This window comes from Onychomys torridus, chromosome 14, assembly GCF_903995425.1.
Source record: "Onychomys torridus chromosome 14, mOncTor1.1, whole genome shotgun sequence".
NCBI classification, from domain to species: domain Eukaryota; kingdom Metazoa; phylum Chordata; class Mammalia; order Rodentia; family Cricetidae; genus Onychomys; species Onychomys torridus.
The window spans coordinates 81,404,970-81,417,812 of NC_050456.1; the positions used below are offsets into that span (position 1 = coordinate 81,404,970).

The 12,843-nt window shown below is 43.1% G+C and overlaps 1 protein-coding gene across 1 annotated transcript in view; it reads left to right on the forward strand.

The window, feature by feature from the left end:
- The window catches only part of Ncapg2 (non-SMC condensin II complex subunit G2), a 69,863-nt gene that overhangs the window by 14,356 nt on the left and 42,664 nt on the right, over window positions 1-12,843 (forward strand). The window contains exons 7-12 of the mRNA XM_036206666.1: window positions 1,296-1,390; window positions 2,688-2,757; window positions 5,201-5,287; window positions 9,182-9,274; window positions 10,299-10,424; window positions 11,052-11,231. Of these exons, the coding sequence (XP_036062559.1) occupies window positions 1,296-1,390; window positions 2,688-2,757; window positions 5,201-5,287; window positions 9,182-9,274; window positions 10,299-10,424; window positions 11,052-11,231 (651 nt within the window). The remainder of the gene's footprint in view (window positions 1-1,295; window positions 1,391-2,687; window positions 2,758-5,200; window positions 5,288-9,181; window positions 9,275-10,298; window positions 10,425-11,051; window positions 11,232-12,843) is intronic.

Below are 12,843 nucleotides of genomic sequence, written 5' to 3' on the forward strand. Positions count from 1 at the left end.
AGGGGCTTCTGGCCTGTTGCTGTGCTGCCCATTGTGGGCCAGTCCCATGAGTGAGCTGAGCAAGTTCACTGCAAATGGCCAGTTCCTGTTGAGATGTGCTTTAAGAGTAAAGTGCACGTGGACTAGAGAACTTAACATGAAAAGAAAGGAGTGTGTATTAACGATTTTTATATTTATTATACTCATTGTAAATGATATTTCATAAATACTTCTCTGTATGAAATATTTTTAGAGCTGGGGCTATAGCTAAGTGGTAGAGATCTTACCTAGCATACATGAGGCCCTAGATTCAATTCCCAGGCCTTCCAAATTTTAAAAAAAATGTAAATACACATAATCTTATATTAACATGGTTTCTGGAGAATGGTTCTGTTATGTAAGGTCACTAGTGGTTATTTATTGAGTGTGGACTGTGTGCCCTCGCTAGGGTGCAAGGGGACTATGAATACAGTGCGTTTGGGTTGCATGTGTCCTAAAGGACCACTCTGTAGCCATTTCTCCTGAAGCAGCAGAGAAGGCTTCCAAAGAGCATTCCTCAGGGTTTCAGCCCTGAGTAGAAAGTCTGGTCCCATGGCAGTCTCAAGTCCCCAGCCTGTAGGGCTTATGTGCTTAGCACCAGTTTCCTTGTCTCTGACCCTGACTGGAGGAGGGCAGGTGCTCTTTGAAATCATGGGAAGCACGCAGTGTGGCTTGCGGGAAGTGGTAGCAGCACAGTCATTGGCACAGGACGTGTATGGAGAGGGCTTGTTCTTAGGGTGTCTGTTAACGGTAATGTCATTAGTGGGAAGATGACAGGCATAAGGGTTGCACCTTTATCTCCAGGATTGTTGGGAAGTTGGTGACAATAAAGTTTAAGATGGAGTCAAACAAAGATTTCAGGCATTCTTTGGTTTTACATTTTCTCCTACCCATGATAGCCAGATTGAAAGGTTTATGGACCCATGTGAAGGTCTGTATGGCTGAAGACAGACGCTCAGTGCAGCTGCTGTTCTACCCAAGGGAGTAATGTCTGTGGCCTCATAGGTCTCTGCTGTTAGGAAGCCACCTGTAGCTCTTCCTAGTGCAATCCCTGTGCAAACATGCCAAATGATAATGACATAGGCCTCTTTTTTATGACTAGCTGACTTTGGATGTACTAAACTCTTAAATATTTGTTATTAGATGTATTTCATTTAGTTGCAACTTTATTTATTTGAGATGATGTGTTGACAGGCTGTCCTTGATCTTGTCATACTCTTTCTCAGCCTCTCATGTGCCTAGCTTATTCTCATTTTTTTTTTTTTTTTCATTTACAGGGAAGAAGATTTCTTAGTTTTCTCTTTAGTTGGAATATAGACTTTATTAAAATGATCCATGAAACCATTAAAAATCAGTTGTCTGGATTACAAAAGTAAGTACTACAGGTTTTACTCTGACTTTGAAAGGTTCTCTTGGCTTATTTTAAAAGTTTCGAGTGTGTGTGTGTGTGTGTGTGTGTGTGTGTGTGTGTGTGTGTGTGTGTTGACTTCTTACTGCCTCAGCTTCCCTGTTGCAGCTGTGCACCACCACCCTGTCTGTATTAAAATATTAGGTAGTTGTTTTCCTGTAATAAGTCATTTTTCCAGTAGTGATACTGATATTGATATTTTAACTTGTAGTTTTTAGTTCTCCTCGTTCCTTCCCTCAAGATGTGTGTTTGCTGCCCAGGCTGGTCTGCAGTCTGGGGTAGCTGGAGCAGAAAGCAGTGGTGGTTCTTTCATCAGGTGTTGGACAGTTAGAGCTTTGTCTCACTCACAGCGAAGTCCGTGTCATTAGTATTCAGAGACATTTTGAGTATAGAGTGCCCCAGCTAATTGAGTATGGGCTGGAGGAGCTGTGTAAGTAGGAAAAGCCAGAGGCATGACGACATTCTAGCCTATCTTCCTGTACTCAGCAGTCAGAGCTGCCATGCAAGTGTGTGCGTTTGCTTAGGTGCTTAGGTGCTTTGCTGAGAACTTCCTCTGCATTTAAAAAAAGGCATTTCCTACATCTGAGGTAGGCTACAGTTTCTAAATGCCTTAGTGTTAGGTAGCTGTATAAGCACTGAGTTTGATTTGATTCTAATTTGAGTGCCGAACTCTTGCTGTATCCTAGATTGCTTTCTCATATTTCCTTGTTTGTAAAATATTTTTGCTGACCTAATTTCTAAACTTAGGTGATTCTAAAGCTGAATCCTATTGCAACTTTTCCTGTATGTAAAGAATTAGTGTTTTTAACGATTTATTTATTTATTTGGGTATGGGTGTGAGTGTGCCATAGCACACATGTGGAGGTGAGAGTTACTTCTCTCTGCCCACCCATTGGCATCTAGGTATTGACAGGTCACTGGGTTTGGCAGCAAGTGCCTTTACCAGCTAAGCTCTCTCCCCAGCCCACATCTGAAGTGTTTGACTTTAGAGTTAGTTCTGAGCCTGTGTTGTCACTGCATCCCAGGAAGTGGTAGCGTTCTTACTGAGGCCTTGATGGAGGACTCTTCTCCAGCCTCCTTTCCCCAATCCTGTCGTCTTCCTCTTTCTATCTCAGGCAGGTAACATTGCAGATGACTTGTGAACCATATCCTATGTCAATTTCCTCTTCCTAAGGCAGGAGAATGACTGAAGGGTGGTATATGGTAGAGGTATAATGTTTAAATATGTATTAACATCTTTTTTTTTTTTCTTTTTAAATAGGTCTTTGATGGTGCACATTGCAGAAATTTATTTTAGAGCTTGGAAAAAGGCTTCAGGGAAGATGTTGGAGGTATTTTCATTTTATATAATATCTGCTATAGTCTAGTTACTTAAGTATCCAAGGGTGGGCTATTTAAAACTTGTACCTAATCTATCTGAAAATAAAGCTGATTAGTGATGCTGATAGAAATGTGACAGGCTGACTCTTGTTGTTGCCCACATGTTGAGGCATAGCCCCAACTATCCCCTTACTGGGATGTGTAGTTTCAGTGAAGTCCAAGGGCTTGTGTTATGTCTGTCCAGTTACCGCTGGTTATTGGGCTGTTGGAGTGTTGCTAGTCAAAGGGAGATGTGTTGCAAGTCAGGTATACTGGGCTAAACAAAATGTACTATTGAAATAATTTGACTTGTTTCTTTTTTCTGTGTTTTGTGTTTGGACGGTGTTTCTGGGATGAGGCTGTTGAGGGACCCTCAGGTGCCTCTCTCTGTTATGTTAAGAAGTTCATGCCATTTGCTTTGATTATAGCTAGCCCATCACAGCTGTGCTGTCTGGTAGGAAGATGTGGCTTTGTCGTTCTCAGCCCTCAGTCGTCTGCCACCCCATTGTCTGTTTTCTCATTCTGTATTCCTGATCCTTCTCTTTGGAGAGTTGGCAGTGACTGTGGAGGTGGGAAGGCTTCCATGGGGCAGTGGAGTGCACTTGCTGATGATCATGCAGTTTCTGTCCACACTGCCTTTTAGTCTGCTTACACTTTATAGCTAGTATTTGCCACTTTCTTCTACATCTGGAGATCAAAAGTTAGTACATTCTCCTATAGACACGTGATAAACTAGCTTAAAAGTGTGTAGTCTTTTGGCAGGAGGGCAGAACCAGGGTATCATTCTGCATTATTTTAGTTTGCTTATGTTTTGTTTTTAAATTTTTATAACTCATTTTGTTATTTTAATTATGTATCTCTTTGAGGGTCTATGCATGGGTTTATGCACACGAGTTTCAGGTCTGTGGAGGCCAGAGGCATTGAATCCCCTGGAGCTAGAGTTATAGAAGTTGTGAGCCACCTGACACATGTCTGGGAATTGAACTTGAGTCCTCTGGAAAAGCAAGCAGTTCTTATTCTCAGCCATTGCTCCAGTTCTTCCCACTTCCTTTTGTTTTTTGAGTTTGGGCTGGTCTTGAATTCATAGTTCTCCTCCTTCGGCCTTCTAAATGCTGGAATTACAGGTTTATTTCATCATTTTAATTCATATAGAAAGATAGATACATATATACATATGTGTGGCGTGTGTGTATGTGTGTGTGTGTGTGCGTGTGCATGTATGTATATATCTTTTTTTTTTTTTTTTTCCCTCTGTGTAGCCCCGGCTGTTCTGGAACCAGGCTGACCTTGAACTCCCAGAGACCCACCTCCCTCTGCTTTCTGAGTGCTGAGATTAAAGATGTGTGCCACCACTGCTGGCCATTTTTATTTTTATTTTTTTTGTGTATATTCTTTTTTAACATTATTTATGTTTTATACTTGTGTATGCATGAGTGTGGGTGCATGTGTGCTGTGGCATGTGTGGAGGTCTGAGGATAGCTGTCAGGAGTCAGTTCTGCCACCATGTGGGTCTTAGATATTAGACTCAGATTGTCTGGCCTGGCAGTAAGTGCCTTTTATCGGGATCTGGAAAGCTGTTCTCATGGCTTTGCTTGTTGTTTTCCTCTACGTTTGTACCATTGATGTGTCAGAGGTGCCTGTAGAAGGGATGCCATATTCTGATTGTTCCAGTCGGTCTTTATGGCACATGTAACTTGTAGGACATGTGGCATAGCTCCTGTCTCATTATTTGTCAGATGGCATGTTATCCTGCATTCAGAGATGTATCACTGACTTCAGGGAAGGTCAAGATGTCCTTCTCTAAAGCCACAGAGTCCCTGGCCTGGAGTGTAGGGTAGCACACAGTCTACTGGGCCTGGAGTGTAGGGTAGCACACAGTCTACTGGGCCTGGCTTTCTGTTGTCTCATCCTGCAGCTCTTTAGCATTGTGGATTGTCAAGGAACTTCTCACACACTTTTCCCCAGCACTTGTCAGAGAGTCCCAAAAGATCTCATTTTGGTCTCTGGAGTTCTGAACTCCACGGTAGAAGCAGTTCCACTGCATTTCTGGAGAGGTTCTTGAAACAATTTCAAGCTGGTGATGTTCATCCAGGTCAGTGTGACTGTTTTAAAGTCTCTCTCTGCCTATGTACACTCCTTTTTCCTAGCCTCTACTTCATCTGCTGAGAGCTGGCTTCTGATGATTGTGGGGAGCTTACCTTGCTACATTGCTCAAACTTACCATCAGATCAAATAGAAGCAAACTAAGTGTGTTCTTTGTATTGAAACTGAAGGAACAGTGAGAGGTGTAGACAGATAGTAACAGCTCTGACAGAATAACCTAAGCTTTCTCTCCTGAATGAGGGGATCCCATTCTTGCCTGCCAGTGCACACTGCCTGTGGGATGTCTGCTTGTCATTGCTCTTATTGTTTCAGACCATTGAAAACGACTGCATCCAGGACTTCATGTTCCATGGCATCCACCTTCCAAGGAGGTCTCCAGTGCACTCTAAAGTACGAGAGGTGAGTGAGGCACCTCTAATCCACCAACTGTGAGTGAGCAAATTTGTTGAGATTCTATTTCAGCTTTACAGGTCTTAGTTGGTGAAAATAAGTTACTTGAAATACACTGTAATAGTAATAAAGTGATCCCTGTACCTGGTACTCTGTAGTTTCTATGACAGACTCATTTCATAAGTATAACTCCCACCATGTACTGGATCTAGATCACAGTTGATACTGGGCCTCTGAGCTGTATCCCTGAGTTCTGGGCTGCTTCCACACCCAGCCACTCTCCATACTTCCTCTTCAACTGTGACTTCTGTTTGAGGCTTGTCTAATGGAGTTACTCTTCTCCTGGGAGGTCTTGGGAATGAGGATGGCAGTAGGAATTACAGATATAACCCAGGCCTTTGACTCCTTCATCCAGTGAGGTCTGTCCTGAGCTGGGCCCTGTTCATCCTGAGCTAAGAGGTTCCTGAGCTTAGATACATCAGATCACCTACAGGGCATTTGAGCAACACTGGGCTTTGCCTTTAAGTTTCTTATTCAGTGGTACAACCAATCTAGGCCCAATCCAAAGTGGTGCTTCTTGGCTGGCTGAGGATTCTGTAGGACTCGAGGGCCTTTTCTCTGCCCTAGACAATTTTGGGGGCAGGCAAGGAAACTTCTCCATAGGTAATTCTATCTACTGTAATGTTAGAATTTCTCTGAAGAAAAAACCCTCATTCTAAAGAGTTGGGAGTGCTTGAACTTGATTGTTTTGTTGACCTAGAGATGAACTCAGGACCTGTCCATGCTAGGCAAGTACTCTTCCACTGAACTATATACCAAGCCAGGGAATGTTTGAACTTGGAGCAGATATTGGGTTCCTCTCTTTAGTGGATCTTAGCACAGGTTGTGATATGGAACCTGCCCATAGTGACCAGGAGATTTGTCAGGGGACAGCTTTGGGACCAGGGTGACATTGGTGAGAAGGATTAAGGTTCATCTTAAAATAATTTTATTGTTATTGTTATTTTGTTTTGTTTTGTTTTGTTTTTGAAACAGGGTTCTTTGTATAGTCCTGGCTGTCCCTTTGTGGACTAGGATACCCTCAAACTCACAGAGATCCACCTGCCTCTGCCTCTAAAGTGCTGGTATTAAAGGCTTCCTTCCTTCCTTCATTGAAAAAACAACAAAATAGTATAGTATATATAAAAAAAAAAAAAAAAAAAAAAAAAAAAGAAGGCTGACCACTCAACTGCCTTTTCATTATACTCATCAAATTAAAAAAATTTAAAAGGCCAACTGGTCAACCTCCTTCTAAATCTAAAGAAAAAAAAAAAAAAACCAAAACAAAACAAATCCCCCAAAAACCTACATAGCCTACTGGTTGACCTCGTCCCTTCAAGATTAAAAAAAAAAAAAAAAAGTGATCATACAGTATTGTATGTATTTGAAGAAACAAACAACAACAACAAATAGTATAGTATATTTAAAAAAAAAAAAAAGCCAACCACTTGATTGCCTTTTACTTATTAACTGGTCAACTTCCATCTAAGTCTAAAGGTAGGGGTGGGGGAGCCACACAGCCAGTTGGTTGACCTGCGTGTGTGTGTGTGTGTGTGTGTGTGTGTGTGTGTGTGTGTGTATGTATGTGTATGTATATATGTATATATTGTTTGTTTTGGCTAAATTTAGAAATTCATAATTTCACCCCACCAGTCAAAGGAGTTTCTCAGAACTCTGATATTTGGTATCTTGTCAGTTTGTTTCTCCTACCAGCTCTGTGGTGAGGAAAGAAAGGGTACACTATCATTAAGCCAGCTGGGCCTGTGTGCTTTAAGAGTAACTTTATGGCAAGTGAATTAGGTTTCTCTTTTAAGCTGCTTAAAATCTTTCTGTGAAGTGAGAATACCATCCATACCCAAACATGATAACATTGTACTCAAAAAAGAAAACTCCACTGCCAATGAAACTCATAAAAACAAACGAGTGTGGTAGTGTCTGTTGTAGTTCCATTGATCTGGAGGCCGAAACAGGATCGTGAGTTGGAAGCTAGCCTGATAATGTGTAGTATGAGACAATTTCAAAAATTTAAAAAGAGAATGAAACCCTTCATTACAAAAACATGCTCAAGCTGTAGTTCACTGAGGGTTTTCACTAATATGTTTTCTGGAGGAGTGGATTCCAGTGATAAAGCAAAATTGATTTTTTTTAATCTTGAAGGGACGAGGTCGATTAGTTGGCTAGGTTCAAGGGTCTGTACAGAATTGTGGGGCAATTCTGACTGTCAGAAAAAGCTTGTCTGTTTCTGATTAATCATAAGTTTTGGGAGGAAGCTAGTTAGTATCTCTGTTAAGCTTGTGCTAAAAGGAGTATTCTTTTAGAATAATTTTAGAACCCTGTTCATATGCAGTCTTAAGGTAGCTGGTGCCTATTTCTGGTGGGTATTGGAGCCAAGAGTTGGTTAATGAGCATGTGAGTCCAGAAGAATCAGGCAAAGTCCAGTTCATGCTCCCCTTTTCCATTTTACTCTTCAAGTCAGAGCTCTGTCTGTGGAGGTTATGTGGCCATTGATAGGCTAGTAAGAGTTTAATTTTTAGCCAGATGGTGGTGGCACACACCTTTAATCTCAGTACTTGGGAAGCAGAGGCAGGTGGATCTCTGAGTTTGAGACCAGCCTTGTCTACAAAGTGAGTTCCAGGATAGCCAAGGCTACACAGAGAAACCCTGTCTCAAAAAACTGAAAAAAAAAAAAAAAAAAGGAATATAATTTTTATATTTATTTGTTTTTTGAGATGGGATCTTGCTGAATTGTCCAGGATGGCCTATTGCTCCTGGGCTCAGCTTTCTTCTGTCACAGCCTCTCAATTAGTGGGACAACTGCCATGGATCACTGGGTGGTAGACATTAGAACCCAGATGATATTAGAATTCAGGGCCATGGATCGATACTTTGGCCATGATTTCTCCTTGTGATTTGTCTTGTATCTGTTGTAGGTCTTGCCAGAGAATGTTACAAGTGTCACAGTGCTGGGATGGAGCAGAATAACCTTTCCTCTGGTTTCTTGAGTTTTTGTTTGTTTTGAGATAGATTCTTGTAGCCTAGGCTGACTTCAAGCTCACCATCCTTCTCCCTCAGCCTTCTGAGGGGTACACTACTACATCAGCCCCCTAGGGGTACACCACTCCATCATCAGCCTTCTGAGGGGTACACCACTCCATCAGCCTTCTGAGGGGTACACCACTCCATCAGCCTTCTGAGGGGTACACCACTCCATCATCAGCCTCCTGAGGGGTACACCACTCCATCAGCCTCCTGAGGGGTACACCACTCCATCATCAGCCTTCTGAGGGGTACACCACTCCATCAGCCTTCTGAGGGGTACACCACTCCATCAGCCTCCTGAGGGGTACACCACTCCATCATCAGCCTTCTAAGGGGTACACCACTCCATCAGCCTTCTGAGGGGTACACCATTCCATCATCAGCCTTCTGAGGGGTACACCACTCCATCATCAGCCTCCTGAGGGGTACACCACTCCATCAGCCTTCTGAGGGGTACACTACTACATCAGCCCCCTAGGGGTACACCACTCCATCTGACTTCTGAGGGGTATACCACTCCATCAGCGTTCTGAGGGGTATACCACTCCATCATCAGCCTTCTGAGGGGTACACCACTCCATCAGACTCCTGAGGGGTACACCACTCCATCATCAGCCTTCTGAGGGGTACACCACTCCATCATCAGCCTTCTGAGGGGTACACCACTCCATCATCAGCCTTCTGAGGGGTACACCACTCCATCAGACTCCTGAGGGGTACACCACTCCATCATCAGCCTTCTGAGGGGTACACCACTCCATCAGACTCAAATGTTTACAAATGACTCCATAGCCTTTGTTTCCTTTCTCTTTCTTTGGTCTTTAGGTGCTGAGTTACTTTCACCAACAAAAAGTCCGTCAGGGAGTGGAAGAGATGCTGTATAGGTTATATAAGCCCATCCTCTGGAGAGGACTGAAGGTAACGTTTAGTGTTTCCTAGTACAGCATGTGCTTCAATTGAGCCTGTGCTAATTCAGAAGCCTTCTAAGGCAGTGGAAATAAGAAGGGAGAGGGTGCTTTATGACTTTTCAGAGCAAAATTTCTTAGGTTTTTGCACTGTGTTGCCCATCCTAGCCACCTAGGCTCAAGTGACCTCCTGCCTCAGCCTCATGTAGATGTGCACCACCATTCCTGGCTCTCAGTTTTTATCCTTTATGAAGACCATTTCTTCAACCCACTTAACTACAAAGGTGGATCAGTTCAGTACTGAATAAACAGTTACTGTGACAGTCCAGAGAGGGATTGGAGGTGTGCATAAACATCAGTGAGGCTGGGTGGAGTAACAGCTGTGCCACCTGCCTTTTCTTATACTCACGCCTGAGACAAGGGTAGAAGGCAGACACTCTTGAGTGTTTTGTTGAACACCTCATTTTACACAGACAGAATCTGGTGTGACTAGAAGGCAGTAACCATCTCTTAATGATACAGGGACTCCTTTTTTTTTTAAGGCTGAAATTACAAAGTTTAATTAAATGCAGCTTTCAAGTGAGGAAGTTGGTCTTTAATATCTGTTGACATTAAACGGAGAGTTTGGCTTAATTTAAGCATGACTTTACCAAGTTTGGCTATTTACTTACTTTTGTGATCCAAGAGTAGAGCCCAGGGCCCCAAGCATGCTGTGTATTTTTCCACTAAGCTACACCCACAGCCTAGTTTTGCCAACTTAAAGGTTAAAATGATCTTTTTATTCTTGTTAAATTGTATTTATTTAGGGGTGGTAATGAACATATGTGGAGGCTAGAGTACAGCCTGCAGGGGTCAGTTCTCTCTGTGTGTAGTCCTAGGGTTGTCAGGTGCAGGAGACATGCCCTTGCTCTCTGATCCGTCTTGCCAGATCCCAACATGATCTTTAGTTTGGAAATAAATTTCTGCTGAAACTGTGGAAGCATTAATTTGGGAACACTGGACTCTGTGGACTTCTGAAACTACTCCTGTTCTTATAGGCCAGGAATTCTGAAGTCCGGTCAAATGCTGCGTTGTTGTTTGTCGAAGCATTTCCTATTAGAGACCCAAACTTCATCGCCGCTGAAATGGACAGTGAAATCCAGAAGCAGTTTGAAGAGCTCTATGTATGTATTACTGTGCTGTGTGTTCACTGCTAACCTGTATGCCTTGTAGCTATCTGCATGGTCAGTGCTTGCCAGCAGGCCATCCTGCAGAGGAGTACCCACTTTGCCCATGTCCCCAGAAGCACAGATCCACAGTACCCTTCCTCCTCTCTAGTCACTCGTGAAACATGCCATTATGTGTCCTTGCGAGTTTACCAGGATTATGGGTATGCATGCCCGGTCTCCAGTGGTCAAGTGCTGTCACTCTGACTTCTTTCCAGTTTATCTTTACCCTCCCATGTAATAGTGTTGTAACCTTTTCAGTGTCTTCATCTGTGACACCATATGGAACCTGTACAGATTCTATTTCATGTCTTTAGTCTGTAAACAATAGAACAGATCAGCTACTCATGTAACCCTTATCTGGGAAGCATGGATTGATGTGGTGTTGCTTTATGTGAGGGACTGAAGAGCTGCAGATTTGGCGTCTGGAAGTGGTACCCTTGAGCGTGCCTAGGGACACGACTGAATGGCCAGCATTTCTGCAGCCTTAAGTGTTTGCTACTAAGTTTTAAATTCCCAAAGTGCTATATGTAACACAAACAATAATTTAAGAGTTGTAACTTTTTCCCCCTCTCCTACTTCTAGAGCCTTTTAGAAGATCCTTATCCAAGGGTCCGTTCCACAGGCATCCTTGGTGTTTGTAAAATAATGTGCAAATACTGGGAAATGATGCCACCAACCATTCTCGTTGACCTCTTGAAGAAAGTCACAGGGGAGCTGGCGTTTGATACAAGTTCAGCCGATGTTCGTTGCTCTGTTTTTAAGGTAGGGTTTTTAAAGGTATAAAGGTAACATTTTATTGTGAAATAGTTTTGTAGAACTATAGCGCTTTTTAGGGAATAGAGAAAAGGGGGAGAATGTTAGAAAATCACATATTGTCCTATTCAGTAGGGAAATGTTACTGATACTGTAGTTGTTTTTCTTTTTCTTATTTTTCCCCCCCTATTTGGTATTTTGAGACAGGGTTTCTCTGTGTTGCAGTTCTGGCTGTCCTGGAACTCGTTTTATAGACCAGTCTGGCCTTGAACTAGCAGAGATCCACCTGCCTGTGTCTCCCAAGTACTGGGATTAAAGGTGTGCACCAATACCACCCGGCTGTGGTTGTATTTCTAGACCAAAACTTTAGCTTTTTTTTTTTTTTTTGGTAAAATTTTAATTATTTTTAAAATTAAAAAAATATTTTATGTGTATGGTGTTTTGGCTGTATGCTGTGCGTGTACCTGGTGCCCATGGATGCCAGACTAGAGTATTAGATTCCATGGAACTACAGTTACAGATGGTTGTTAGCCTTAATGTGGGTGCTGGCAATTGAACTTAGGTCCTCTACTGGAGTAGCCAGAGGCATTAGATCCTCCTGGAACTGGTCTTTTTTTTTTCCCCCAAATTTAACTTTTTATTGATTCTTTGTGAATTTCACATCATGCATCTTGATACCACTCATCTCCCTGTTCTTCCCATCCACCTTCTACCCTTGTAAACCACCCGTCCTCCAGGATAAAACAAGTTAAAATTTAAAAGAAAAATCTCGTGGGAGCTGTAGTGTGACACAGTCACGTAGTCCTTTAGTCCATACATCTTTACTTGCAAGTGTTCACTGCAGTGAGTCATTGGTCTGGTTTGAGGTCTGTGGTTTCTGCTACACCATCAATAGTGGGCCCTCACTGGGACTCCTCTTGGATATCTTCTTGTCCTGTGTCATGGAGATTCTGTAATATTGAGTCTGCAGGACCAACCCCTTCATGTGTTCCTACAGATCATAGATGGGTAGATGATGGGATGGGCCAACTTATAGCTCTAGTTGTGGGTCTGGGTGGTTGCTAGGTTGCTCAGCCCACCAGCTCTTCTTCATCTTCACCAGAGTGAGCTCTTGAGTACTGCCCCTCCTAACTCACCCCATGTAGTAAGCAACAAGGGGAGGGGCTGATTTTCCTGCTCTCATGTTGGCTTGCCCACACCTACACCACCAAGATCAGCTCTACTATGTAGCCTAGTTGCGATGTAAGGGCCACTCTGCTTAGTGCTGCAGCTGGTGAGAGGCAGGGCCAGCTCACTCTCTCTCTCTCTAATGACCTCAGGGACAGCTCTCCCACCTACCACAGGCCTCAAGGGACATGGTGGGGGGGCTTTTCTCCCTTGCTCATACCACCATGTGGTAGGTAAGGGGTGGGCCTTGTTCTCTTACAATCATGTTCTTGGGCCAGCTCACCGCGCACGCCCTGGAGCTGGTCTTAACTGTGGGTGCGAGCCACCTATCATGGGTCCTGGAAACTGAACTTGAATCATTGTAGTTGCAGCATATGACTTTAATTGCTGAGCCATCTCTTCACGTCTCCAGATTAAGCTTTTAAAATTTCAAACTTAAAGTATTTTCTAGCCG